Source organism: Ranitomeya variabilis, chromosome 6 (genome assembly GCF_051348905.1).
Source record: "Ranitomeya variabilis isolate aRanVar5 chromosome 6, aRanVar5.hap1, whole genome shotgun sequence".
NCBI classification, from domain to species: domain Eukaryota; kingdom Metazoa; phylum Chordata; class Amphibia; order Anura; family Dendrobatidae; genus Ranitomeya; species Ranitomeya variabilis.
The window spans coordinates 476,134,635-476,162,425 of record NC_135237.1 but is presented as its reverse complement, the minus strand read 5'-3'; the positions used below and the strand labels follow the sequence as shown (position 1 = coordinate 476,162,425).

Here is a 27,791-nt window from a genome sequence, read left to right as displayed (position 1 = left end):
CCTTTCTTGAAAAGTATAATGTTACAGGTTATATACACTAGATTCCTTGATTGGGCGTTGATCCAGGGAACTAGTCTGATTGCCGTATGTGGAGTTGGGAAGGAAATTTTTGCCCCAATGTGGAGCTTACTCTTTGCCACATGGATTTTTTTTTTGCTTTCCTCTGGATCAACATGTTAGGGCATGTTAGGTTAGGGTATCGTCACACAGTACCATTTACATCGCTACGACGGCACGATCCGTGACGTCGCAGCGATCGTATGATTATCGCTCCAGCGTCGTAGACTGCGGTCACACGTTGCAATCACGGCGCTGGAGCGATGCCGAAGTCCCCGGTAACCAGGGTAAACATCGGGTAACTAAGCGCAGGACCGCGCTTAGTAACCCGATGTTTACCCTGGTTACCAGCGTAAACGTAAAAAAACCAAACAGTACATACTTACATTCCGGTGTCTGTCCCCGGCGTTCTGCTTCTCTCCACTGTGTAAGCGCCATAGCCGGAAAGCACAGCGGTGACGTCAGACGTCACCGCTGTGCTCGCTTTCCGGCTGGCAGACGCTCACACAGTGGAGAGAAGCTGAGACGCCGGAGGACTGACACCGGAATGTAAGTATGTACTGTTTGGTTTTTTTACGTTTACGCTGGTAACCACGGTAAACATCGGGTTACTAAGCGCGGCCCTGCGCTTAGTTACCCGATGTTTACCCTGGTTACAAGCGAACACATCGCTGGATCGCTGTCACACACAACGATCCAGCGATGTCAGCGGGTGATCAAGCGACGAAAGAAAGTTCCATACGATCTGCTACGACGTACGATTCTCAGCAGGATCCCTGATCGCTGCTGCGTGTCAGACACTGCGATATCGTAACGATATCGCTAGAACGTCACGAATCGTACCGTCATAGCGATCAAAATGGTACTGTGTGACAGTACCCTTAGGCTATGGGTTGAATTAGATGGACTAAAAGTCTTCTTTCAACCTTAATAACTATGTTACTATGAGATAATCTTATAAATGTGCCCCTGCTGTGTACTGTGTAATAGCTGTGTCTGACCGTACAGGAACATGGTCTGACCATACCACAGCTCTTGGGCAGGGGAGGAAGCAAAAGAGAGTACATAGACATTAGAGCAGAGGATCACAGATGATTCTTTCTTTGAGGTAAAACACTGCTTAAAAACAGGCAGGGAAAAGTTTTGCCTCACAAAAAGAATCAGCTGTGATCCCATGCTGTAATGTCTGTATACTCTTTTGCATCCTCCCCTGCCCAGGACCTGTGGTATGATCAGACCATGTCGTCAGACACAGCCATTACACAGTACACAGCTGGGGCACATTAATACGATTATCTTAGCACAGGAAGATTTTTTAAGCACATACAATTTTGGAACTTATTATTATTCAAAGATCTTAAGTCTGCAGTCATTTTATGAGGGAAATATGGCAGGAACCTAACAGTAGGTTATGGTGATCAGTGGTAGTAGAAGTATAAATTACCATGAATTAGATCCAAATAATATGATGTTTATTGATGAGGCATATGTCTGACCGTGAAAAAGGTCTGCAAAGCGAAACATTGGCCTTTTCTCTACAGACTTATGCTGCATCAATAAACAGTATACCATTTGGATCAAATGAGTGCCTGGTAATTCATGATAATTTTCAGTCATTCAATGTTATTTCAGATTTATGAATCCTCACATGGTGAGCACTGCTTGCTGTGAGGATTCTCCGATGCAGATGACGGGAGCGACAAGTATGTGACTGTGAGTATGTTATCTGCATACATGTGGTCATGTGCCGACTAGATGTGTGCAGCCTTGCTCAATACAAGTGTATTGAGTGAGGCCAGATGTAGTCTAGTCAGAATGTGGCCAGAAGCATACAAATCTCATACATGTGAACAAATGACAGGCCACATCTGATGCCGGCATCGGAGCACTGCACGATGTGAGGATTCATAAGTCTGTAGTTATGCAGAGTGACTGTAGACTTGTAGGATAGGACTAGACAACCCCTCTAAAGTTAGCAAACCCACTTATTTTGACTATGTAATTTGTATGAGTGCTTTGACTCTGTTTCAACAGCTAATTGTAATGGAAGAAGAAAGATCAGGGATTTGAACATTTTCCCTGGAGATTTGGTGCTGCCAGATGAGCATGGCATTGGCTTACTCTACTCCTCCCAAGCAGAGCACATGCATGCTTGGTGGAGCCAAACATAAATTCGATGGGGGGATCAGCAGGGATCACTGACGACAGACTCCTATCTGATGTGTATGACCAGCATAAGTACTATAGGGATGTAATCTCTCTACCTGATCAGGAGTCTAACCATGTGGAGCCAATATAATGCAGTCACAGCCAGGTCAGGGTGCCTGATGGTCCAATGGCTGCTCAAAACAGAAGAGGATAGCGGTAGTATAAAATGCAGATGAGATAATTATGCCTCCGTGCTTGAGCTTTGAATAGCTAAATTTCATCCAATTTAGCCACTAATTTGTATTCTTTAGATTAATTGAAATCTTCCTGTTCAACACTTTAGCAAGGGATTAAGATCAACCTATTTTTCCTCAGTTGTTTAAAAACTGTAGACACAACTGGCGAAGAAGATAGAATAAATAAAACAGGTCCTGTACCTTAGTGACAAATCTAATGTGCATTGGTTCAGTCTGATTCCATAACTGCTGTCATGGCTATCTGGATATTTGGTTATTCTGTGCGATGGCAGGTTGTCCTTTTCTCATTATGGCAGTGATCGTACTCAGGAAGTTGAGGGAGATAGCGATAGGCTGGCACTTTGGCGATCATGTACGTGTATCATGGAGTTGGGAGAGATACGTGCATTTGCAGACAATCATCTCAATTACAGGCCAGTTTTCAAGTAATCAGAGGCAATAGAGAAATTTGGCAGATCACCAACTTAATATGTTAATGTGGTCTACCAAGTACATCAGGTTGGCAAAAGATTTCACAAGTATCTAATATCTATGGTCAACTTAACAGATTCTGCTGGCTCTGCAATTTCATATTGTCACAGCACCAATCTCACAGGAGCATTTTGTTATGTGCATAAATGTATCTATTGATAAGCAAAAGTGCAATGTGAAAAGTATAGTTGTGCTTAACCTAGTAGTAACTAGCATAACGTGAGTGTTTAAAGGGAACCTGACACCAGATTTGGCCAATATGAGATACAGCCTCCACCTTTCAGGGGTGACATACAGCATTCTATAATGCTGTATATCGGCCCCCAACCTGACCTGAAAAAGAAGAAAAATACATTTTATTATACTCACCTGCGGGGCAGTCCAGTCCGAGGGGTGTCAATGTTCTCAGTCCGGTGCCTCCCTTCTTCTTACAATCGCCGTTCTCCTTCTTGTTTCATGATGATGCGCCACTGTGTCGTCCACACAGTCTCTTCAGCATCACGCTCCCACACAGGCGTACTTCTCTGACCTGTTGATGGCAGTGCAATGTAATACAGTGCGCAGGTGCAAGGAAAAGGTCAAAGAGCCCCGGCACATGCACACTGCAGTATTTTGCCCTGCCCCAGCAGAGAAGCACACCTGCACAGGAGTGGAATGCTGAGGAGACTGTGGATGACGTTGGGACGCATCATCCACATGAAGCAAGAAGGATCGCGATCGTAAGAAGATGGGAGGCGCTGGACCAAAAACATCAACACCCCTCTGACTGGACCGTCCCATAATATAAGTTATTTTTCTTCAGTTACAGGTCGGGATGGGGGTTTATATAGAGCATTATAGAATGTTGTATACCAGCCCTGAAAGGTGCTAGCAGTATCTCATATCGGTCAAACCTGGTGAAAAGGTTCGATTTAATATATAACCTTTAATGATAACTTAAAAAATTATTTGCTGCTGCAATGCCTTACAGGAGATAATTAAAGACCATTGTGCCATTTTGTTAATTGCACTATCCAATTAGGAATGATAGCACCATAGCCCTATATCTTGGACAAACTGACACGTGCATGCTAATTCCCTTGATGAATCTAAATGAAGAAAATATGTTTGGAAGCACGGAAGAACAGTCTAGGGCATCTTTGTTGTAAGGGATAATTATGGACTGTCCTTGTCAAGGCAAGAGCCTTTTATGGTTAAAACTAGGACTACTACTTTTGGTGAACAGGAGTCACTTAGACTTAAGCTGTTATGCAATGACTTTACTGGACCTTGAGATGGGTGAGATTGTTTCCATTTTTACTTCTCTTTATCTTTCTACTCATGAAAGGATATATGCTTCTATGTTTTGAAGGATGATATAAAGTGTGGATTTATCCCATGAATAATTGAGGTGGGTCTTAGGGTTTACGAACCGCTTTTAAAAAAACTGACCACTGTCAGTAAGAATTATGACCTATGTGTCCTGCTATGAGTAGTTTTGTTTGATTTTCGAAATAGTTATTTGTCTGTCTTTTCCGTTTCATTTTTGTTTTGGTTATTATCAACTATATGGACAGGAGGCTTTTAATTATCTCCTTTAAGGGATTGTAGCTGCAAATAATTTTTGAAGTTATAACTTATCATTAAGGTTATATATTAAACAGTCACATTAAGCTAGTTACTATCTGATATTTAGTGAGCAAAATGGGGTCTTGACAGGACGTGGGGACCAATGGTTCTCCTTTCCCTTCAGTTACGCTTTACATGCAGTGTTTAACCTAACAAAATAAAATACTTTATGTAGCAATAGGGCTATTATATATGTTTAGTTTATTATTCCACAGTGCTTTACATACATCAAGGTCCCCATCAGGGCTCAAAATCTAAATTCCCTAAATAGTTTTTTGATTGAGAGAGGAAGCCGCTGCATCTAGAGCGACAATGCTTCAAGGCAACTATGCTAACCACTGAGCCAGATGCCAACCACTGAGCCACTGTGCTACTACCACATATGAATTTTTATCTATAGATGAGATATATCATGTATTCATTGTGAGATTTTTTTTATGACATTATTATGAATAATTTTTCTGGTGTTTAAATCTGGGGGCCGCCTGCAGTCAGGTGTGCTTTACAGACAGAAAAGTATAGATTGAATTTCATTGATCTGCTTGTTTGCTTGCTTCCTTTATCTACTGTTAATTTTGCTTGCTTTATAAATTAGAGCTATAGATTTTTTATTAATTAGATGATAATTAGCTAGATCTATTCAAATATAGAATACAATGTAAAAGGCTACAGATATCAAAAGTGAATGTCTAACAGGTTGCATCTATTCAGCCAATATATTCCAAAGGGGGTAAATTCCAATTCTCAAAACAAGTTATTGCGGTTATTCATTGCTTAGGTTGTTTTTTTGTGAGCAACAATTAGACTGCATGCATATCTGCATTAGAAACACAGTAAACACAGTAAAGGCAATACATATGTACCAAATTCCTTCTAAATAAAAAGTAGAACAAACTATCAACTCAAATTCCTCCCATGTGATCTATTAGAAATAACCCCTGAGTTGGTATTTTCATCAGAGCATTCCCACTGCTGGAGCCTGTAACCTGATCACATGTCTACCTGATGGACAATGGCTAAATGCCATCAACCTTTTCTGCTTTACCCCTATCCATTAAATTGTTGTAAGGGTTTTAGAGATTTTATTGAAAGCACCATTTTTCAGCGATAATTCATTTAAACATTTATATGAAAGTGTGGGTAAATGAGGTGCAACAAGTTCTAGCATGAAAATACAATAATGGAGAAACAAGTGTAAACAAAAAGCAAAAAATAAGGAAACTCACAGGAATGCAATACATACTATATATATATATATATACATATATATGTATGCATATATATGTATATATATCTCTGTATTATTGCAAAACATGAAGCATGTAGGTAAAGACAAGAAAGGGGATTATGCCAGTTCACCCATAGCGGAGTCTGGAGCAAGAAAAATCCAGCAGTGCCGCAGGAAGATCAATCGATGGCCAAAAAAAGGTAAATCCAGCTTCAGAAATCTGATGTATATAAAAGTATCAAAATTATTAGGTAAATTAAAAATAAGACATTGCAATGATTGCTCAGGGTCTAAAATGCATCTGCCTATCATCTCCTCAATCCGGGGTTGCGGTTACCATGCTGTCAACTTATTTTTAAGTTACCTAATACATTTGATACTTTTATATACATCGGATTTCTGAAGCTGGATTTACCTTTTTCGGCTATCGAATAAAGCATGTAGGAACCTATAATTCTAATAATGCTCACAGGAGGGAATAAAAGGAGAATTGGTAAAATTTTATGGTAATGAGCCATCAGACCAAGGCAGGAGGTAAAAGAGGAGAAGAAGTATAAGCAACAGATAAGATATAGCGATGGTCAAACTGGCCAAAGATTTAGGAAGAGAATGATTCTGTTGGATTACGAGGCAGCCATTCCTTCCATTTTTTGTGAGAAATATACCAGAAATACGTTCAAATTGTTGGGGCGGTGTTCAGTTTCCAACATCTGGCATTATGGTTGTCTGCTCGAATGATACGTGAGACAGGTACAGATATGTGAAGAGGAATGGAGGAAGGCTTGTATAAAGCATAGTGCAATTACAGAATTGAGGCTAAATGTAGATGAAATTCTAGTAAAAATATCGCTACATTACATCAAACAGATCCAACAAGCATTCTATACCATTTTCTTAGTCCAAAGTAACCATACTTATTAGGTTTACCCTTTTTAGTTTTAACCACTTAGTGACCACAAATACATGCACAGATATAGCATCACTCGACGGGTGAATATGCAGCAGCTCTCAACTTCCCACTATAGCCGACTATATCCTGCTGCATCAGCCATGATCGGTGTTGGCATTAACCATTTAACACCTTAGATGCTGCAACTATGTGGTTAACATACTGTGGGTCCATTTAAAACCTTAGATGTTGCTGTCATTGGTTACCACGGCATTTAGATGGCTAACATAGTGTGTGGGCACACTCTTTAACTACTTTGACACCCTGTCATTATAACTATGTGGTCCTGATGGTTTCAATGGCAACTCATGGCCAAATTATATCTTGAGAGAGGTGATGTTTTAAAATGGTATCATTTTTTGGAGGGAGTTCCAATGAATAGGTCCCCAAAGTCACTTCAAAGGTGAATTATACCCTAAAAAAATAGTAAATTTCCTTGGAAAAATAAGAATTATGCTACATTTTATACTTTCTAAAATGAAACATGTTGGTGATTTAAAGCAGGCATGAGGAAAATGTTGTTTATTAACTTTTTGTGTGGTACGACTATCTGGATTTAAGGGATAATCATTCAAATTTGAAGTTTGCTATTTATTTATTTTTGTCAAATTTATGATATTTTTATAAATAAATGCAAAACTTATCAAGCTAATTTTACCACTAACATAAAGTATAATGTGTCACGAAATAAACAATCTCAAAATCACAAGGATAAGTTGTAACATTCCAGAGTTATTGCCACATAAAGTGACACATGTAAGATTTGAAAAATTAGGCTTACTCACTAAGGGATTACATTTCCGAGCTAATTTTTCTATATATCACAGGCCATGGGTACATATCAACTTTGTAGTCAAACTGTGTCCATTGACTGGAAACAGGAAAAAAAATAACTCTCTCTAGAACTTTCATTTATTGAGCAAATTAAATATACTTTTTACAATCTCATTATATTATATTTAACTCCTGTTTTAACTGACTGGAAAACTCCATCAAACTTCAGCCTTCCAGTGGACAGACATTAAACCTTTATCACCAGGGAAAGCTGTGGTATGTCTGACCATAAATTTCTACTGCAGACAAAATGTAGAAATATTGCCAAGAGCTCCAACACAACATTTGAACCAGGGACCCTTGTCTACCATTTGTCATTTATACTACTGCCACCTTATGTGGCAGAGGGGCCCTAAACTTCTAACACAGCTATCTGTCTATAAATCTGCATCTGCTTGGACTTTGTGTGCTGAGATGTAAAATAAATAATTAATTCCTCTGTTATTCTATTTGTATTGTTTTAACATAGACCTTTATAAAGTCTTCAAGCTGCCTTCTGCAAGGATAATTAACCCCATTATGAGCTTGACAAGGAGAACAGATTCCTTGTTAGAGCTAGTAACAATGAGACCTACAACAGTATTATTAATGCAGAAGAAACCTAACACGGATGGACAGGAGGATGTTACTTTTCCTTAGAAAGGAGAACTTAGCACTGGGAATCAACTTGTCTTTTCTAGAACTTTTGCAAGTGAAAACTTGAAAGGTCCATTTAACAGTAAGATCTACAAAAATGAATACATCCACATAAAGCAAATATTAATGAAAAGCTTCAAAAACTTTAATCAAAAACTTTGTTACATCATACTATATCATGTTACTTTACTACATCATACCACAAAGTATACCTTTATTACATCTTACTACAACATGTTCCTTTATTACATCATACTACAACATGTCTTTGTATTGCATCATGCTACACATCTCTTTATTAGATCAATATCATACTACATGTCCCTTTATTACATTATATTACATGTCTATTTATTACACCACACTACATGTCCCTTTATTCCATCATACTACATTTCTCTTTATTACATCATAATACATGCATCCTTGTTACATTACACTATATGTAACTCTATTACTTCATACTACAACATGCCTCTTTAGTACATTATACTGCATCTCCCTTTATTACTTCAAACTGCAGCATAACCCTTTATTACATTATGCAACATGTACCTTTATTACTTCATACTACAGCATGCCCATTTATTATATTATACTACATGTCCTTTTATTCCATCATACTACATATATGGTTATTATATCATTCTACATATATATTTATTCCATCATACTGCCACATGTCCCTTTATTACATCTTACTGCACCATATCCCGTTATTATATCATAAAAAAGCATGCCTGTGAACGATGACACTGGAGAGATCATGCAGAATCCCACTGCTGCCACGACATGTGATTAACCCACACCTTGCCACCCTGCCTGATGTCACTTTTCCGTCAGAAGGATCACGTGGAGCATTCTCCTCACTTGCACCAACGTAATGCTTCCCACCCCCTGGGGACACGTAAGGTCAGCTTAGCAGAGTTTTACCCAAACATCCACTGTCCACACGGGCCCAGGAAGACATGGAGAGTTAAGGAGGGTGGCCTACGCAGCGGCTACCGTGGCACCACACTAGCTCACAACCCTGACAGGCTGAGAGGTCCTTTTCACTAGCACCAGTGAAACAGATGGCTGCCAGCCCAGTAGGACTACCATCAGTTCTTTGTTAGATATAAGCATGGTCCATTAACATAATTATTTTGGGCCAGAAACCAGCCCCGGTAACATGGAATGTTCAACCGAGAACACGGACATGTGGATTCATGGATCGAGATAAAAGAGCAACCCAAGGTTAAATTATATATTTAATCCCCTAAAAGGCACAGTAGACAAATCATTGAATACACAGTGATTATACATAAACTATCATCAGATATGCAAACACAAATAGTGGTAGTACAAAAGTATGCAGAATATAAGGGTTAGTTACCAGTCAGATGAAAGGCTTGGCTTGTGGGGGAAGGGCTGCCACATGGGAGGCTGGTGGTCCCCTCTGTGCCTTGACTTCTCCCCACACGATATGTTGTTGCGACATACGTCCACAGAGAAAAGCAATAGGCCATGCTTTACACGAGCATTTAACCACTTTGGGTCACTCCCCTGCTGCCCCCTTGGGCTGAACCTGAATACCCTTCCATCACCTCTAGCAGCAAAAATCTGAAAAATCTAAGATGGGTCATCACTCCTTAATAGGTGGTCCTAGGGAGGCGGTTTTGTGCCATCGGATCCGGACGGGCTTCTGCTACGCATTGAAATGAAACATGGCTTTGCTACCTAGCTCCTACTAGTAGTGTTGAGCGATACCGATACCCGATACCAATACAAGTCAATGGGACTCAAGTATCGGAAGGTATCCTGGATGGTTCCCAGAGTCTGAAGGAGAGGAAACTCTCCTTCAGGCCATGGGATCCATATTCATGTAAAAAATAAAGAATTAAAATAAAAAATATGGATATACTCACCCGTCCGGGGCCCCTGGACCTTACCGATTGTAACCGGCAGCCTCCGTTCCTAAGAATGAGCAGTTTAAGACCTTCGATGACGTCGCGGCTTGTGATTGGTCGCGTGCCGCTCATGTGACCGCTCACGCGACCAATCACAGGCCGCGACGTCATCGCAGGCCCTAAACTCCTCAATGTACTTTTATTACGTCATACTACATGTCTTTTAATGACATAATACTACCTGTCCTTTTATTGCATCATACTACATGTCCCTTTATTACATCCTAAAACAACATGTCCCTTTATTGCATCATACTACATGTACTTTTATTACATCATTCTACAACATGTCCTTTTATTACATCATACTACAACATGGAATTGCTCAATGCAACATTTTTAGTGTAGTAATAGAAATCTACATAGGTTTTAGTAATAAGCGAATTATCTGCAAATGTGTATTAATCCTAGAAATCTTATAGGGGTTTTGAGAAAAATATTGTTGCTGTACTGTGTACTGTTTTTAGCACATTCTATACAGCCGGCAACCAGGGCCGGCGTTAGGGGCAGGCAGACTAGGCAGCTGCCTGGGGCCCCCGCTGCCCTAGGGGCCCCCAGCCAGGGGCAGACATACTGTTGATGGCACTGCTCCAGGGCCCAGAGGTGGAGGGGGGCCCCTGCAGGCAGGCCCGGTATCATGCAGGGTCGGGCCCCTCTCACTCCCTCCTGTAATCATGGAACACCGAGTGTCGGGGAGAGAGCGGGGCGCGAAGTGCAGGAGATCAAAAAGGGGGCGTGTCATGCAGGGAGAGACGCTGGCCAATGAACGCTTTCCTTACCTCACAGTGACCAGACTGAGGAGAGCGCTCACTGGCTGCCGTCTGTCCCCCTGCATGGAGCGTCCCAATGGTGAGTGCTCACCTACAGTCAGGGGCCCCAGGGCACAGCACATAGAGACATCAGTGGAGGAAGAGCAGGACTTACAGGGGGTCTTCTGCTCCCTCCACTGTTCTGTTCAGAGCAGGCTGCAGCGTCTCCTCACAGAGAAGAGATGGGGGAGGAGCTCACTGCAGGGGCAGCACGGCAGCAAAATGTATGCTGTGAAGTGACCTGAAAAGTAATGTGCAGTTATAGTGCTCTTTATAACTTATCTCTTTATAATTTTAGTCATGGAACTTTTTGAATTTGAGTCTTTTCCTCCCTTACTGGGAATTTATCATCAGGTGCTGCCTGCTCTGTGCCCCATCCCCCACAGTGGGGTCTGCAGCCTTCTCCAGCTGAACTGACCTGCAGGGCTCATCTGATCACCTATACAAGATTAGTATGTATGTATGTATATGCTTGTATATGTATGTGTGCATCTGTGTGTATCTATGTGTATGTTTCTATCTGTGTGTGTGTATCTGTGTATGTACAGTATATGTGTGTATGTATGGTATAGTCGTATGGCTGTGTGTGTATGCATGTACATTATGTGTGTATGTGAAATAAATTTGTATAGATATATGGTATATATGTATGTTTATGTGCATGTACATACAGTATATGTGTATGTATATGTGTGTACGGTATGTGTATATACTGTATGTGTGTATGTACGGTACGTGTATGTGTATCTGTATGTTCGGTATATGTGTGTGTATGCATGTATGGTATATGTATGTATGTACGGTATGTGCATTTGGGTGTATTTTATATGTATGTACGGTATGTGTGTACTATATGTATATAACTGTATCTGTGTCTGTACGGTATATGTGTGTGTATCTGTGTGTATGTACGGTATATGTGTGTACGGCATTTGTGTGAATGTACGGTATATGCATGTGTGTATGTACGGTATGTGTATGTATGATGGTATATGTATGTGTATCTGTGTGTATGTATGGTATATGTATGTGTTTGCATATACTGTATTTGTATGTGTATCTGTGTGTACGTACGGTGTATGTATGTGTATTTGTGTGTATGTATGGTATATGTATGTACGGTATGTGTATACTATCTGTGTATATAACTGTATGTGTGTATGCATGTAAGGTGTATGTCTGTGTATGTACGGTATGTGTATGTACGGTGTATGTATGTACAGTATATGCCGGAACAAAAATCATTGTTCTCATCAGCACATCGCCCAGTTAAAACTGCAGATATTCTGCTAAGATGATACTGTATGGGGACAGATTGATTTACTAGTGATCATTCTGTCCCCAGCCAGTGTAAAGAGGCTGGAAACAAGTGGCGAATGACTTCAATATTGTTGATCACGCTCGTTTAGTGGCCTGAAATCAGCGCATGTAGCTACAACCAAAATGTTTCTGTTGGTGCAATATGTTAGCATTTGGGGCCCCATTTTAAACTTTTGCCTAGGGCCCCACTTTGCCTAAAACCGGCCCTGCCGGCAACATGTCTATACAGCCACAAAATGGGCAGTAAAAATGTTATTTTCAGCAATCACTTTTGAAAAGTTATGATTGCTGTAAGCATTTAATATTTATTGGCAGTTCCAGATAACTTTGGCAGTCCCATCATAGACATTAAATTGTCAACAATTTCCATAGAAATTACCTGGATGTGCCAACAAATATCTAGTGCTGACCACACACATTATGTTTATTTTGGCCAAAGCTGCCACTTTTGGCAGGACCAGTAACCATTTAAAGAAGCCATATATATTTGCTCATTAAATATTCCTACTTCCATTTTCTCTGGGATCCAGCACCATTATACTCTGCTTCTCAGTGACGTCACCGCTCTGCAGACTCTTCGGGTCATGCTGCGCTTGCATGACCTGGAAGTTGCTTTTGCACTGTATGCCCTTGGAGTGTCGGAACGAGCCACCATGGAATTACATTGTAAAATTGACTTTTGGCTCGCACATAGAGCATAGAGTGAGCCGGAGAGTCTGAAGAGCGGTGAGATTACAGAGAAGAGGAGCAGATCAGCACTGGATCCTGGAGAAGGTAGTGGTAGGCGAGTATATTAGTATACTTCTTAAGGGAGATAAACCACCACCAAAGCTATCTGCCTTTGGTTTCCTTCCCCCTTCACAGTTACAATACCTGCATATTCACTGAGAATGCATGTATGTGTATTAATTTATAACATTCTTAAAGGGAATCTGTCACCAGGATTTTGTGACCCCATTTGAAGAGCAGTGTATTGTAAGAGCAGAGATCCTGATTTCATCAATTTATCACTTACTGGGTTTCTTGCTTCAGTTTTGATTAAACTACACTGCTCAAAAAAATAAAAGGAACACTAAAATACCACAACCTAGATATCTCTGAATGAAATATTCCAGTTGCAAATTTTTATTCATTGCTTAGTGGAATGTGTTCAGAACAATAAAACATAACAATTATCAATGTAAATAAAAATGAAGGATGGAGATCTGGATTTGGAATGATACTCAAAATCAAAGTGGAAAATCAAATTACGGGCTGATCCAACTTCAGTGGAAATGCTTCTTGACAAGTAAAAGATGCTCAGTATTGTGTGGGCCTCCAAGTGCCTGCATGACCTCCCTACTGTAAAACACCTGGGCATGCTCCTGATGAGGCGGTGGATGGTCTCCTGAGGGATCTCCTCCCAGACCTGGACTAAACTTCTGCCAACTCCTGGACAGTCTGTGGTGCAACATGACATTGGTGGATGGAGCGAGACATTATGTCCCAGATGTGCTCAATCGGATTCAAGTCTGGGGAATGGGCGGGCCAGTCCATAGCTTCAATGCCTTCATCTTGCGGGAACTGCTAACATACTCCAGCCACATGAGGTCTGGCATTGTCCTGCTTTAGGAGGAACCCAGGACCAACCGCATCAGCATATGGTCTCACAAGGGGTATGAGCATCTCATCTCGGTACCTAATGGCAGTCAGGCTACCTCTGGCGAGCACATAGAAGGCTGTGCAGCCTCCAAAGAAATGCCACCCCACACCATTACTGACCCACTGTCAAACCCATCATGCGGAAGAATGTTGCCGGCAGCAGATCACTCTCAACGGCATCTCCAGACTCTGTCACGTTTGTCACATGTGCTCAGTGTGAACCTACTTTCATCTGTGAAGAGCACAGGGCGCCAGTGGCGAATTTGCCAATCCTGGTGTTCTGTGGCAAATGCAAATGCCAAGCGTCCTACACGGTGTTGGGCTGTGAGCACAACCCCCATCTGTGGATGTTGGGCACTCAGACCATCCTCATTGAGTTGGTTTGTCGCTTTCTAACCGTTTGTGCAGACATATGCACATTTGTGGCCTGCTGGAGGTCATTTTGCAGGGCTCTGGCAGTGCTCCTCCTGTTCCTCTTTGCACAAGGTAGTGGTCCTGCTGCTGGGTTGTTGCCCTTCTATTGCCCCCTTCATGCCTCCTGTTGTACTGGCCTGTCTCCTGGTAGTGCCTCCAGTCTCTGGACACTACTCTGACAGACACAGCAAACCTTCTTGCCACAGCTTCTTGTGCCATCCTGGATGAGCTGCACTACCTGAGCCACTTGTGTGGGTTGTAGAGTCCGTTTCCTGCTACCACGAGTGTGAAAGCACAACCAACATTCAAAAGTGACCAAAACATCAGCCAGAAAGCATTGGTACTGAGATGTGGTCTGTGGTCCCCACCTGCAGAACCACTCCTTTATTGAGTGTGTCTTGATAATTGGCAATTATTTCCATCTGTTGTCTATTCCATTTGCACAACAGCATGTGAAATTGATTGTCAAACAGTGTTGCTTCCTAAGTGGACAGTTTAATTTCACAGAAGTTTGATTTACTTGGAGTTATATTCTGTTGTTTAAGTGTTCCCTTTATTTTTTTGAGCAGTGTATTTTTTTTGCTACAGTTGTATCAGTTCCCTTCCCACACCACTGATTGATAGCTTTCTCAATAGGCTGTGCGTAAGCAGAAAGCTGCTAATCAATACTAAAACTATAGCAAGCAGCGCACTAAGTGGCGCATCACTAGAAACAGGGTCTCAGTTCTCATATTTGGTGGTAAAAACCTGGTGACAGATTCCCTTTAAAAAGATTGCTGAAGACTATGTCTAATGTCAATTCTACTCTCGAATTTTGATTCTGAAACTTATTACCATGACAGCTGCCATGTTCCTTCCTACCTGGATAATTTCAGAATGTCTCATGGTTTTTAGTTGGACTGTGAAGATTGTCATATGGATTAAAATGTCATAAGATAAAGGGTTCTACGTATGCATTCAGAGTTCTAGAGACTTTCCTTAACATATAGCAACTTTTTTTACCCTTAAACAAATTAAGGAGAAAGCATATAATCTAGATGTTTTACAGCAAAAGTCCTTATAATATGGTATCATGCAGAGGTCAACCAAAATAAACTCAGTTGAATCATTTAGAGAAGGACCCCCAACTATATTTCCCTTAAGTTTCGAAATATGGCAGAATTGTATTACAACACTTAATAATCACTGTCTTCTCTGATTTCCTGCACCTCCACAATCCCCTTTTGGACCATGTGACCTCATTTCAGCTTTTCCCACTCATGCGGGTCTTACAACATGGGCATGGTCCTGTTTTTGCAATGTAAGACTCGTTACGAGTCTCCATTTAGAAAGTGTCTTCCAGTCCACATCTAAACCCCCCAACGTGACCCGGCTCATCTGATTTGATAACACATGATCCAGAAGAGGACCGGAGCAACTCTGGAAACTGGAGAAGACAGCGATCGTTATGCATCCTAACCCACTACATATACATATTTAAAATAATAATTTTATTATCATAATAGATAAAAGGACATGATAGTCCACAATTTATACACAAAATTAACAATCAAAGAAGAAAAGGAGACCCTAGTACAAAAAACATCCGAGTTACAGGCAATAAAAGTGAGGAACACCATGGTATAGGCAAAGGCATAAACAAGCACCCATACTAGCACAAAAAGATGTAAGCCGGGTAATCAAATTAATTATACCAAAGTCCAAGTGGACATATGTGCCATATACAAAAAGAGCGCTAATTATGGTGCAGCTATAACACAAGTGTATTGCTGAATTCCTTACCCATGGTAAAAGTAGTTGTTGCCTGGGACTCCGAGTACCCCCTGACGCGCGTTTCGCGTTGCTTTCTCAAAGAGAAAGCAACGCGAAACGCGCGTCAGGGGGTACTCGGAGTCCCAGGCAACAACTACTTTTACCATGGGTAAGGAATTCAGCAATACACTTGTGTTATAGCTGCACCATAATTAGCGCTCTTTTTGTATATGGCACATATGTCCACTTGGACTTTGGTATAATTAATTTGATTACCCGGCTTACATCTTTTTGTGCTAGTATGGGTGCTTGTTTATGCCTTTGCCTATACCATGGTGTTCCTCACTTTTATTGCCTGTAACTCGGATGTTTTTTGTACTAGGGTCTCCTTTTCTTCTTTGATTGTTAATTTTGTGTATAAATTGTGGACTATCATGTCCTTTTATCTATTATGATAATAAAATTATTATTTTAATTTTCGTATAGAACTCCATTTTTTGTTGGGTTTCAAGTTTCCGGAGTATACGCTACTGTCCTCTTATATATACATGGGTATAAGTGACTATTTGTCCACACTTGCACATTTAGTGTGTGGGATCCGTGTTATTTCTGTGGGAGTGTTTTTATATACATATTTAGAAGGAATCAGGGAATTAAAAAGTAGCGGTGGGGCTTCTTTAGGTAAATCCACTAGTGTAAATTCTTTTGAATATAGTCTTATTTTTCAAGCCTATGAATATCATAGGTCTGCTTCCAGTTTCTATATTTGCATGCATGAATTAGTTTTAAGTATTCTTACCATATTCCATTAATGATAAGGTTGTAATAATTGCTGTTATATTCCTAGTTAAAACAGAGCCAATGAGCGGCAGTGACCTCACTGCAACGACTGCAGACGGATCTTTAGACAACTACTCAGGGTCAGGTAAGTAAGGCGTAATGACAGGGTGGCGATGTTTCTCCTTAAGTGTTTGCATTACAATACGGTGACAAAATGACAGCTATTTATTTTGCTCTGTAGTCACGTTAGTTCACAAGTTATACAGTTCTGTCTAACCAAATTATTGAATATACATTATATTACGTCCTACCAGGCTGCAAAAAGACCAGAGGTTTCATAGTGACTTTACTTTCGACATTTTCAATAAATAGAATTCTATATTAAAAGGATATGGAAGCATCAAGTCCTGAAAAATCTATGAAGGTCAATTGGATTACGGGATCAGTCTACACATTCTACTGGGATGTATTACAGTTAGTTCAGGTATATGGCGTGAGCTGCAATAACGCAATGAAAACACAACAGATTTATTTCTTATACCTTTGGTAAAGCATAATAGCTGTGAGATTTAGTAAGAGCACTATTAGTTAGTTAGGTTAATTAGTGATTTTTGAATCATACAAAAATTGACCTGGTTATTAAGTGAAACGGGTGACCTAGAATATGGGAATACACGCACAGTCGCAGATTTAATCATATTGTTCTAAGTTCTCTCTTTTTCTCTCTCTGGGTGATGCTTGGTTTTTGTACACTTTCGAAACTTTCTAAAGAGGTGCAAACAATGTCAATTTTAGTGGTCCATTTCTTTGTAGTTGGTGTGTTTCTTCATGTGCTTCATTTATTCTATTGGATATAATGTTTTTACAACGTGGAAAACTGTTACTGTTGTGCAGTAACCCACCACTGCATAGAATTTAAGTGGAGCTAAGTGTGAATTCTTGGGGTAAATTACAGTCTAAAGGGTATCGTTTCTTCATGTGGAGAGGGACATGTCTGACATGCCAGTGTAAGGAGACATATAGGCCATGCAATGCTAAGCACACTTTTTTACACTTTTCTGTACTTCTACTTGCACTTTAACCATTAGAAAATAGAAATGTACCGCAATTTACAGTAGGATTTGCTCTGCAAGAAGACTTCAGTCTGTTTATAAAACATCATATTTCATAAAGCATGTGTATATTTCAATGAATTGTAAATTGATTGTACAAATTGTTTTAAAAGCATTTCCCTAATAATTAATGAATGATGAAGTTCCTCACTGGAGCTCACTTTAAAGGCTATTGTTAGAGTCTTTGACTATAGGCTGTTCACAGAGTGTCCCATTGCTGGAATATGAAAGGGAACCCAACAGCAAATGTTAAATTGCCCTGATTCGCCAGTACAGGAAAAGGAAGCAGTGCAGAATGCCCATAGAAATCATTGGGGAGTGTGGGTAAAGCATGGATGTGCTACATTGGTCCTAAAGCCTTTTTTTCAGTTGCCCTTTGCTCTGGCTACAAGATAAATTATTGAGGACTTTCATTTATTAATTTCCTAATAGAGTATTGGAAAACTAAATTCATTAAACCAATCATGATAATGAAAAATGTGTATTAATCAACCTGTAATTTTTTTTTAATTGTTTTAAGTTCATATTGCACATGAGTTTCATATTAAACCCTGGGGTGGGCAATTAACTTTCCCAAAGGCCCACATGAAACTCTGTGACTATTGTGGAGGGCCAAACAATACACTGAAACTAATTATGCTAAATATTACTATTAACATATTCATTATTCATATTAATACTAATTGCATCACTTAATATTGTACAGATTTAAAGGGGCATTTCCATCATATCCCAAAATGTAGTAGGTGTTAGAATAATAATGATATCAAAAACCTTCATTTAGAAATGTAATATAGTTCTTCTGATTCTTCTGATTCCATGGTTATGACCACTGATGTAGTGACAGTTAGTTAGCTAGTTGCTAATGGTCATAACCATGGATACCTAAGGTCCTGCGATACCTGCACATGAGGAATGAGACACAGCAAATTAGAAAATATATGCTACATTTCTAAGTGGAGGTATTTTTTAATATTATTATTTTTATGCCTACTACACATTGGATAGGATTTTGAAGATGGGAATACCCCTTGCTGATACTACTGCATGTAGAGTAGCTGCGGAGACACCATCACGTGTTTCTCAACGCAAGCAGTGAATAGCCAGGCCTTTCCCCGGGAAGGAACAACCACAGGAAGGGCAGCATCCAATAATGGAAAACATCCAATAAAGGAAAACCACCTATGCCAAGCATGGTATCCATCCACAGACAGCTGTTTCGGGTATTTGCCCCTCATCAGTGTGGAGTAGGAAACTGGCTGTTAGGAGCAGTGCCTAGTAAAAAGGCTATGAAGGTACAGATGATTGACCTCGTGGAGACCAAAACATCCAACACCGCAGAGACACCATCACGTGTTTCTCAACGCAGTGATTCAGAACACTGCCCCCATCCCTTATAGGAAATATGCAAATGCATGTAGAGTAGCTGCGGAGACACCATCACGTGTTTCTCAACGCAGTGATTCAGAACACTGCCCCAATATGCAAATTCATGTAGAGTAGCTGTGGAGACACCATCACGTGTTTCTCAACGCAAGCAATGAACCCGAAACAGCTGTCTGCGGATGGATACCATGCGTGGCATAGGTGGTTTTCTTTATTGGATGTTTTCCTTTATCGGATGCTGCCCTTCCCGTGGTTGTTCCTTCCCGGGGAAAGGCCTGGCTATTCACTGCTTGCATTGAGAAACACGTGATGGTGTCTCCGCAGCTACTCTACATGCATTTGCATATTGGGGCAGTGTTCTGAATCACTGCGTTGAGAAACACGTGATGGTGTCTCTGCGGTGTTGGATGTTTTGGTCTCCACGAGGTCAATCATCTGTACCTTCATTGCTGATACTACTAATACATGATACAATAGGGCTGATTGTAACATGTATCTTATCAGTGACAGCTAATCAACATCATACAATTTACTGCTTTTTATAGCAGTTTATAAATCAGACTGCTCCTGTTATTCAGTCCTTGTACCTTGATTAACAGCTCCTACCATACAGTATGATATCCTCACAGTGTGATGTCCCCACAGCTCTAACACAGTATGATGTCTCCGCAGTCCCCCAAATAGTATCATGTCCTCACAGTCCTCCCACACACTGTATGATGACCCCCACCGACCTCCTGCAAACTGTATGATTGCTCCCCTGGCCCCCACAGCCTTCCCGTACACTTTACGATGGCCCACACTGCCCTCCTGCACACTGTATGGTGGCCCCCACAAACCTGCATATTGTTTGATGGCCCTTAAAGCTCTCCCACACAAAGAGTATGATGGCCTCAAAAGACCTCCCATACAGATAGTACGATGGCCCTCAGAGCCCTGCCAAACAGACAGCATGATGGCCCCTCAGCCTTCCGGCACTAACAGCATGATGGGCTCCCACAGCCCTCCCGCACAGATAGCATGATTGCCCCCAAAGCCCTCCTACACAGACATTATGTTCTCAAAGGCCCCTGATACACTGTATGATCCTCACGCTGTATGATGGATCTCACAACTCCCCTATACACAGTAAGAACCCTGACACACACCTCATTCCTGCTCTCCCATTTCCCCGATGCTCTGCTCCAGTCTTTGCTGTGTGTACTGAGGTTCCCCACAGCTGATATGATGTATTGATGTAATTGTGTCTGATGTCCTCTCAGTCGCCCACACTGAATAGTGGAAGGAGGAGTCGGCGGCAACCTCCTTCACCATTGTATTCTCAAGGATGCATATAGCTGTGAATTTGGGACACGGGCGAGAGTGACCACATGATATGGTCCGTGGTAAAATGTTTTGAGCTTTTTGACTGTGTCGGTCCACTAGACAGACAGATATAGCTACAGGGCCAGATGTGGCCCACAGGCTGCACTTAGCCTAGTTTTCACCAATGTCCAAATCATATAGCTGGCACTTCATAATACATTGTTACCATATTCGGTCTTACCCATAAAGGCAGCTGAAATGAAGAGATCCAGAATGAGGTCAAATCCACAAAACTTTATCAAGAAGTTATTAAAATGTACAATAGTGCAATATAGCGCACAAGCGCCCTAACACAAGATGGGAAGCTGAATAGTATTATGGAATGTAAAGACCTATATCAACAATAAGATCTACTGCTACTATTCAGCTTCCCATCTTGTGTTAGGGCGCTTGTGCACTAAATTGCACTATTGTACATTTTAATTACTTCTTAATAAAGTTTTGTTGATCTATTCTGGATCTCTTCGTTTCAGCTGTCTTTATGGGTAAGACCGAATATGGCAGCAATGCACTTTGCCTAGGCCTGGTCTAGCCTAATAATTTTGATTGGATCAGCTGACCATCTAATGTTCATGGAGGCATCCAGAGCTCTTTCCTGATAGATGATGACATTTTACAAGGCTCCTCTTCCTTTCAATTCACAACTCCCAACAAATCACCACCAGAAGCATTTTGCAGTGGTTTACTCCCCTCTCATATTTGGAAGTACATGTATGCTCAGAAGGACCGAGTGAGCATGTACATGAATAAAAAAAGATCTCTATAGATAATACTTTAAAAAATAGCTCAATTTTAAGTGCAGGCTGTATTACATCTCATGATGACCACTGCTTGCATTTTTCTCCCTAATGATGCATATACAACTGTGTGTAAAAGCCATGACTATTGTAGAATGATGGGAAAAACAATTATTATAAATATTATTTTAAGTACATTCTTACAAGGCATACCCAAATCATTCCCTCCTATGTCATAGGACAGGAGTGTGGAATCATTGCAAGGCTCAGTAATCCTTTATTTCACTCTGTATTTTCTTTAAGCGAATGGGAGTTCTAAAAACAAGGGATTTGGCAGGGAAGTTCTGTATGTTTGCAAGCCTGGAAGCACTTACATCTTCTCAGCCCTCTAGAAATAATAAAAGGGACCTTGTCAAATAAACATGTATACATCATTTTAAGGCCACGGTTAGATGAGAATATGAAAGATCGTCTAATTTTCATGGAGAAAACTTGGACAATTATCATCTGTTTTGCCATCATTGTGCCATTCATTTTTATAGATCGACATTTTAAAATGTACAATATCAAATACAGTTTCCTAGATTAATAATGGCAATGTATCTGTAAAACTGTCACGAATGCAACAATTTAGGTCATACCTTGCTTATTATAGTTTCACTCAGATGTAATGATCACAGATTACCTAAAAGCATGGCCTATAGGGAGACTCATCTATATAAGTATGTTAAAAATAATACATTCTAATGCCTATGGTATAACGTGTGAACCCACTCTTAGAACAAGGTCACACTTGTGAGTGCCATGCGAGAAACTTGCGCGAGTCTCTTGCATCAATACCCGGCACTGCCGCCGGCACTTGGGACCGGAGGATGCGGCTGCATGTATTTCTAAGCAGCCGCACACTCCAGTCCCGAGTGCCGGCGGCAGTACCGGGTATTGATGCAAGTTTCTCGCATGGCACTCGCAAGTGTGACCCCGGTCTCAGGGTAAAAACACACTGATGCAGCCAGAAACATGCACGCCATCTACATTTTCAAATACAAGAAGGTTGACCTGAAAAACAGAGAGATCTTTTACAATAAAAGAAAAAAATTTTTTTAAATGATAAGTTAAAAAAACAAGTCTTGCCACCCCCTAACCTCCCTCCATGTGTTTGTATCCTTAGCATACAAACGTGTCCCATTGATTTCACTTAATATACGTATTCGTGGTACAATCATTTATTCTGAAAATGGCGCTAGATGAAAAGATTTGAGCACATTGAGTGTCGCTAAGAAAAGGTGCACCAATGTAATAATTTATTTTCTAATTTCATATTACTGTATTTAATCTATGGAACAGTTATTATAATGTTTTATGATCATTATACACTTACTGTTGTATTTCCTTAGTACGGATAATTCATTTTGTTTTTTCACTTTTTTTACGTGCAGTAATTGGAAGCAGTGGATTTAGCCCCGGACAAACGCACCAGTTTTCCCCACAAATCTACCCATCCAAGTAAGCGTTCATTCCTTATGCACTAATGAAATAAACACATGGCATCCATAAACCTGTCATTGCGTGTTTTTTTTGTGTATACCTGCCAGTTCATTGCAGCCTCTTTCTGACATATTGTACTGCTGTGCTCTAAGAGACAGCGAAGGCGTTGGGTTACCACTTTTACTTGCTCTTACGTTCTCTGTCCTGTCTCCTGCTGTCTCTTGAACTTTCCTAATCTTCTCCTCTATTTTCCTCTAAAGGTAACATTGTGTTCCCTTTTCCATTTTCTCTTTTCTCTCTGACCTCTTTTTTTCTGAAATTACTAAGGGCAATAATATATCAATGTGTGTGCGCATTGACGGCGTCTGAAAACCATGAGACACCTCTGATACTGAAAATTAGGACATTCCAGACTCAATTTTAATGAGAGCTGCTGACAACCCATACATAAATGAGATCATAGAAAGTTCCTTTAAATTGTGCATGAACCTTTTCTAGTAAATGTACCCCTGTTATTGCTGTTTATACTGTTCCCTAATGTATTACAGTAGTTTTTCTACACTTCATGTATCCTTTCTGTGACTGAGTATATTCACTTTACTATTCCGCTCATTTCCTGGACCCCGTACTTGACTTTAAAGCTAAGGGGTTTTTTTGTTGCTTTTTTTTAATTCACTACTCCACTCATTTCCTGGAATCCGAAGTAGACATGTCAGCTCGGCATACTTTTTAGGGTTTTTAATTCACCAGAGAAGTAATGTTGATGAAGATGTTGACAAGTCATTATTTTTAGTAAAGTATTTTTCTTCTTGTTTCTGTTTTTTTAATAGCAGAGCTTACCCACATATCCTGCCCACCCCTTCCTCACAAACGATGGCTGCATATGGGCAGACTCCATTCCCCACAGGAATGCAACAAGCCACAGCATATGCTACATACCCCCAACCGGGACAGCCCTATGGAATTCCTCCTTACGGTAGGCAGTCTGTCATTAATTACATGTCACTCTTTCCATTTTACCTTACTTTTCTTTGTGACAGACACAAGAAGACCCTTTCAGCAAACGTTTATATATATATATATATATATATATATATATATATATATATATATATATATATACTGTATATATATATATATATACTGTATATATATATATATATATATATATATATATATATATATATATATATATATATATACACACAGACCTATCAGTAATCTTGGAAATATGGAAAGGTTGTATTTCTAAAAGCGATGTTTTTAACTTTTGCTGTGAATATCTGAAGTATCAAGAGGTAAGAACTATGCACTGTAGGTCATCTGTAGCATTCCAGCTGTTGCAGTCACATTTCCCAAAGTACTTTACAAGAAATGCAATGGATTTCAGTACTTATCACTAACACCTGGTCCTCAAATAAATTTATTATCATTTGAGGTTTTCAGAACTGGCTGAGAAGTTCTAACGTTTGCAATGTATGTCACTTGTCTCAAGAGTCACTGAAATAGTTTACTTTTGGTAGTGAAGCTTACGCAGTTGATGGACCTGAATGACTCTGGAGACTCTGCATGCCCTAAGATTAAGTTTTTATTACTTAAAAAAGCATCACACAAGGACATTAAAACCATAGAGATGGCCTTGTAGCTGCTGGGGGTCCATGGTGAAACATCTTTCTTTTTGAAGTCCCCTTCTTTCCATATGAACAGGGTTATGGTGTGGGAGACTTTTATTATTATTATTTATTTATATGGCACCATTGATTCCATGATTCTGTACATGAGAAGGGGTTGCATACAAATTACAGATATCACTTACAGCAAGCAAACTAACAATTACAGAGTGATGCAGAGGGGCGAGGACCCTGTCCTTGCGGGCTTACATTCTACAGGATGGAGGGGAAGGAGACACTAGGTTGAGGGTTGCAGCAGCTCCCATGTTGGTGAGGAGGCAGCGGGGTTAGTGCAGGCTGTAGGCTTTCCTGAAGAGGTGGGTTTTCAGGTTCGATCTGAAGGATCCGAATGTGGTTGATAGTAGGATGTGTTGGGGCAAAAGAATTCCAGAGGATGGGGATATTCGGGAGAAGTTTTAGAGGCGGTTGGGGAGGACTAAATAAGTGTGGAGGAGAAAAGGAGGTCTTGGGAGGACCGACTTGTACCTTCTCTTATGTTAGGGTGGATGGAGAGACAATTGCCAAGATTGGCTGTAATAAATCTCTGCTGGAATGGTGCAGTATCAGGAGATAATATAAGACATTCACATGGTACCACGGACATAACTATAATTGGTGCAGGGGTTGCCTTTACACCTGTGCCCTGGAAACAAACATTGCCCAAAAGGTCACTTTGGCCTTTAGGAGAAGATCAACACTATAATTTCCCCGTTATAGTTGGGTACTCTGTTATAGATATTGCAATAGTTGGGCACTCCACAATTGTAGATATTGCAATTAGGGACCTTGAGCTTCGAGTTATGACAATGTTTGGTACGACCCTTCTGACATACATTCTGTGAGTATCATTCCAGGATTCAAGCCTATGTCTATGTTTTGATTTTTTATTCAATTTCATCTTCAGCCTATGCCAATTGTTGAAGTGTATCATATTAGTGCAGATTAACATGTAGTCTTCTACTGCATTTGGACACACAAATCTGATGTCACTAACTGGTTTAGGTGCATTATGGGCAGGCATCAAGACAGAAGGAGGATTACCGCAGTCTCAATCCCCGGGACAAGCAGGATTTCAAAGCTACAGTTCAAGCTTCAGTGCACCACAGCCAGGCCAAGCTCCATATAGCTACCAAATGCAAGGTAGGGATTTTCCTTAAAGGGACACTGTCACCTGAATTTGGAGGGAACAATCTTTAGCCATAGGGGCGGGGTTTTCGGGTGTTTGATTTACCCTTTCCTTACCCGCTGGCTGCATGCTGGCTGCAATATGAGATTGAAGTTCATTCTCTGTTCCCCATAGTACACGCCTGCGCAAGGCAAGATTGCCTTGTGCAGGCATGTACTACGGAGGACAGAGAATGAACTTCAATCCCATATTGCAGCCAGCATGCAGCCAGCGGGTAAGGAAAGGGTGAATCAAACACCCGAAAACCCCTCCCCTATGGCTAAAGATTGTTCCCTCCAAATTCAGGTGACAGTGTCCCTTTAAATATTCCTGTTGTTTGGCTGTTTCATATGGCATATTGTCTTTTGTAATTTCTACATTGTTTGCATCACTGTTCTATACAAGCCTGGCATAATGTCTAATAACATTTGGATTGAAGACTCGAAAGCTTTTTCTGATGGTGTTTGATGTTCTAGAAATAACACTTCTGTCTCGTTGTCTTAATGCATATTGATCCTGGGCATGTCAGAATCTGGTGAGGTCTCTGTACCTTTGAACTGTTGGCTGAGTATCCACAGTTCTGCTGGACTGACCATCTGATACAAAGTCCCTTAAGTGAGGTCACTCTGCTTGATCTGCTTTACAGATGGTTGAAATGCAAACATTTGACGCCATTTGTAAAGGTGCCATTCAGCAGGCTATATGCTATAGACATTCTTTTAATCAGTCCTTTTGAGAACATAGGTTCATACACTACTGAAATTAAATATCAGTATTTCATTATGCCTTTCAAAAGATAGAAGTAATATAATACCAAATGCACGTTTATATTTTCGTTGTTATTTTTTTTAATAAATAAAAAGCTATTGAAAAAGAATATTTTATTATGCCTCTTGATTGCCTTGCTAAAGATTTGTGAAATTGATTTCCATAAAATGTATTTAAACATTAGTAATCAATAAATGTATTAAATATATCATTATATAAATATAATTATATATGATAATAAAAACATATAATAAAATATATAAAAATGTATATGTATTTATTATTATTATTATTATTAATAATGATAATAATATTTATTATCAAATATAAAACTGTATATATATCATATAAATATAACTACGAGTATAATAAAATATAATACTAATAGAATTAGGCATAATTATATATATATATATATATATATATATATATATATACACACAAATATATATATATATATATATATATATATATATATAACTATATATGTGGATATTTCTATATATCTATATGAGATTTATAGATATCTATCTAATGCAAAAAATCTATCTATCTATCTATCTATCTATCTATCTATCTATCTATCTATCTATCTATCTATCTATCTATATGTATTCATATATATTAATATATATATATATATATATATATATATATATATATATATATATATATATATATATATATATACACACACACACAGAACAGGAAATTTCTGTTTCTAAAGCTGTTCACGTAAATAGTAACAAGTATTTGCATTTATGTAAATTATTATTTGAAATGAAGATTTAATGTGTGTTGGGGGATGTAAAAAAAATTAAAAGTTGTTATAAGTATAAAGATATATTTATATGGTATTTAGTAACCTGTGTTGAAATAGTGTTTTCTCACAGAAATGTAATGCAGGCAGTCATTGTAAAGACCAACTGTTCTCTGTATGGTCTATAATGAAAACAGATTTTCGGGAAAGTACTTTATGTTTGTGTCTAATGGCCAGGAACCAAGAGAGACATTTTAAAAACAGTGCAAATGATGTCTGAACAGCAGCAAATGTAAAAAGGGAAAAGATCTGGGATTAAAGAGCCCATCTGGCCTTCATAGAGCTTTCCCCAGAGGACGGCACTAACTTCTGCCTCGTATATTGTACACTGATGATAGACATAGCCCATGGCAAGAAGGCTGATTATAGGAAGCAAATGAACTTCTGTTCAAAGTCTCAAACTAAGACCTATGTTCTAACCATCCAAACA

At 39.8% G+C, this 27,791-nt stretch overlaps 1 protein-coding gene across 2 annotated transcripts in view; it reads left to right on the top strand.

Moving 5' to 3' along the window:
* EYA1 (EYA transcriptional coactivator and phosphatase 1) overlaps nucleotides 1-27,791 on the top strand; it is a 171,796-nt gene that overhangs the window by 19,764 nt on the left and 124,241 nt on the right. Inside the window, exons 4-7 of one of the 2 annotated variants that reach the window (XM_077270648.1) lie at nucleotides 16,921-16,998; nucleotides 22,890-22,956; nucleotides 23,772-23,914; nucleotides 25,626-25,748. In XM_077270648.1, the coding sequence (XP_077126763.1) occupies nucleotides 16,921-16,998; nucleotides 22,890-22,956; nucleotides 23,772-23,914; nucleotides 25,626-25,748 (411 nt within the window). Of the gene's footprint in view, nucleotides 1-16,920; nucleotides 16,999-22,889; nucleotides 22,957-23,768; nucleotides 23,915-25,625; nucleotides 25,749-27,791 lie in introns of both variants that reach the window. The other variant, XM_077270646.1, reaches the window with a different exon arrangement.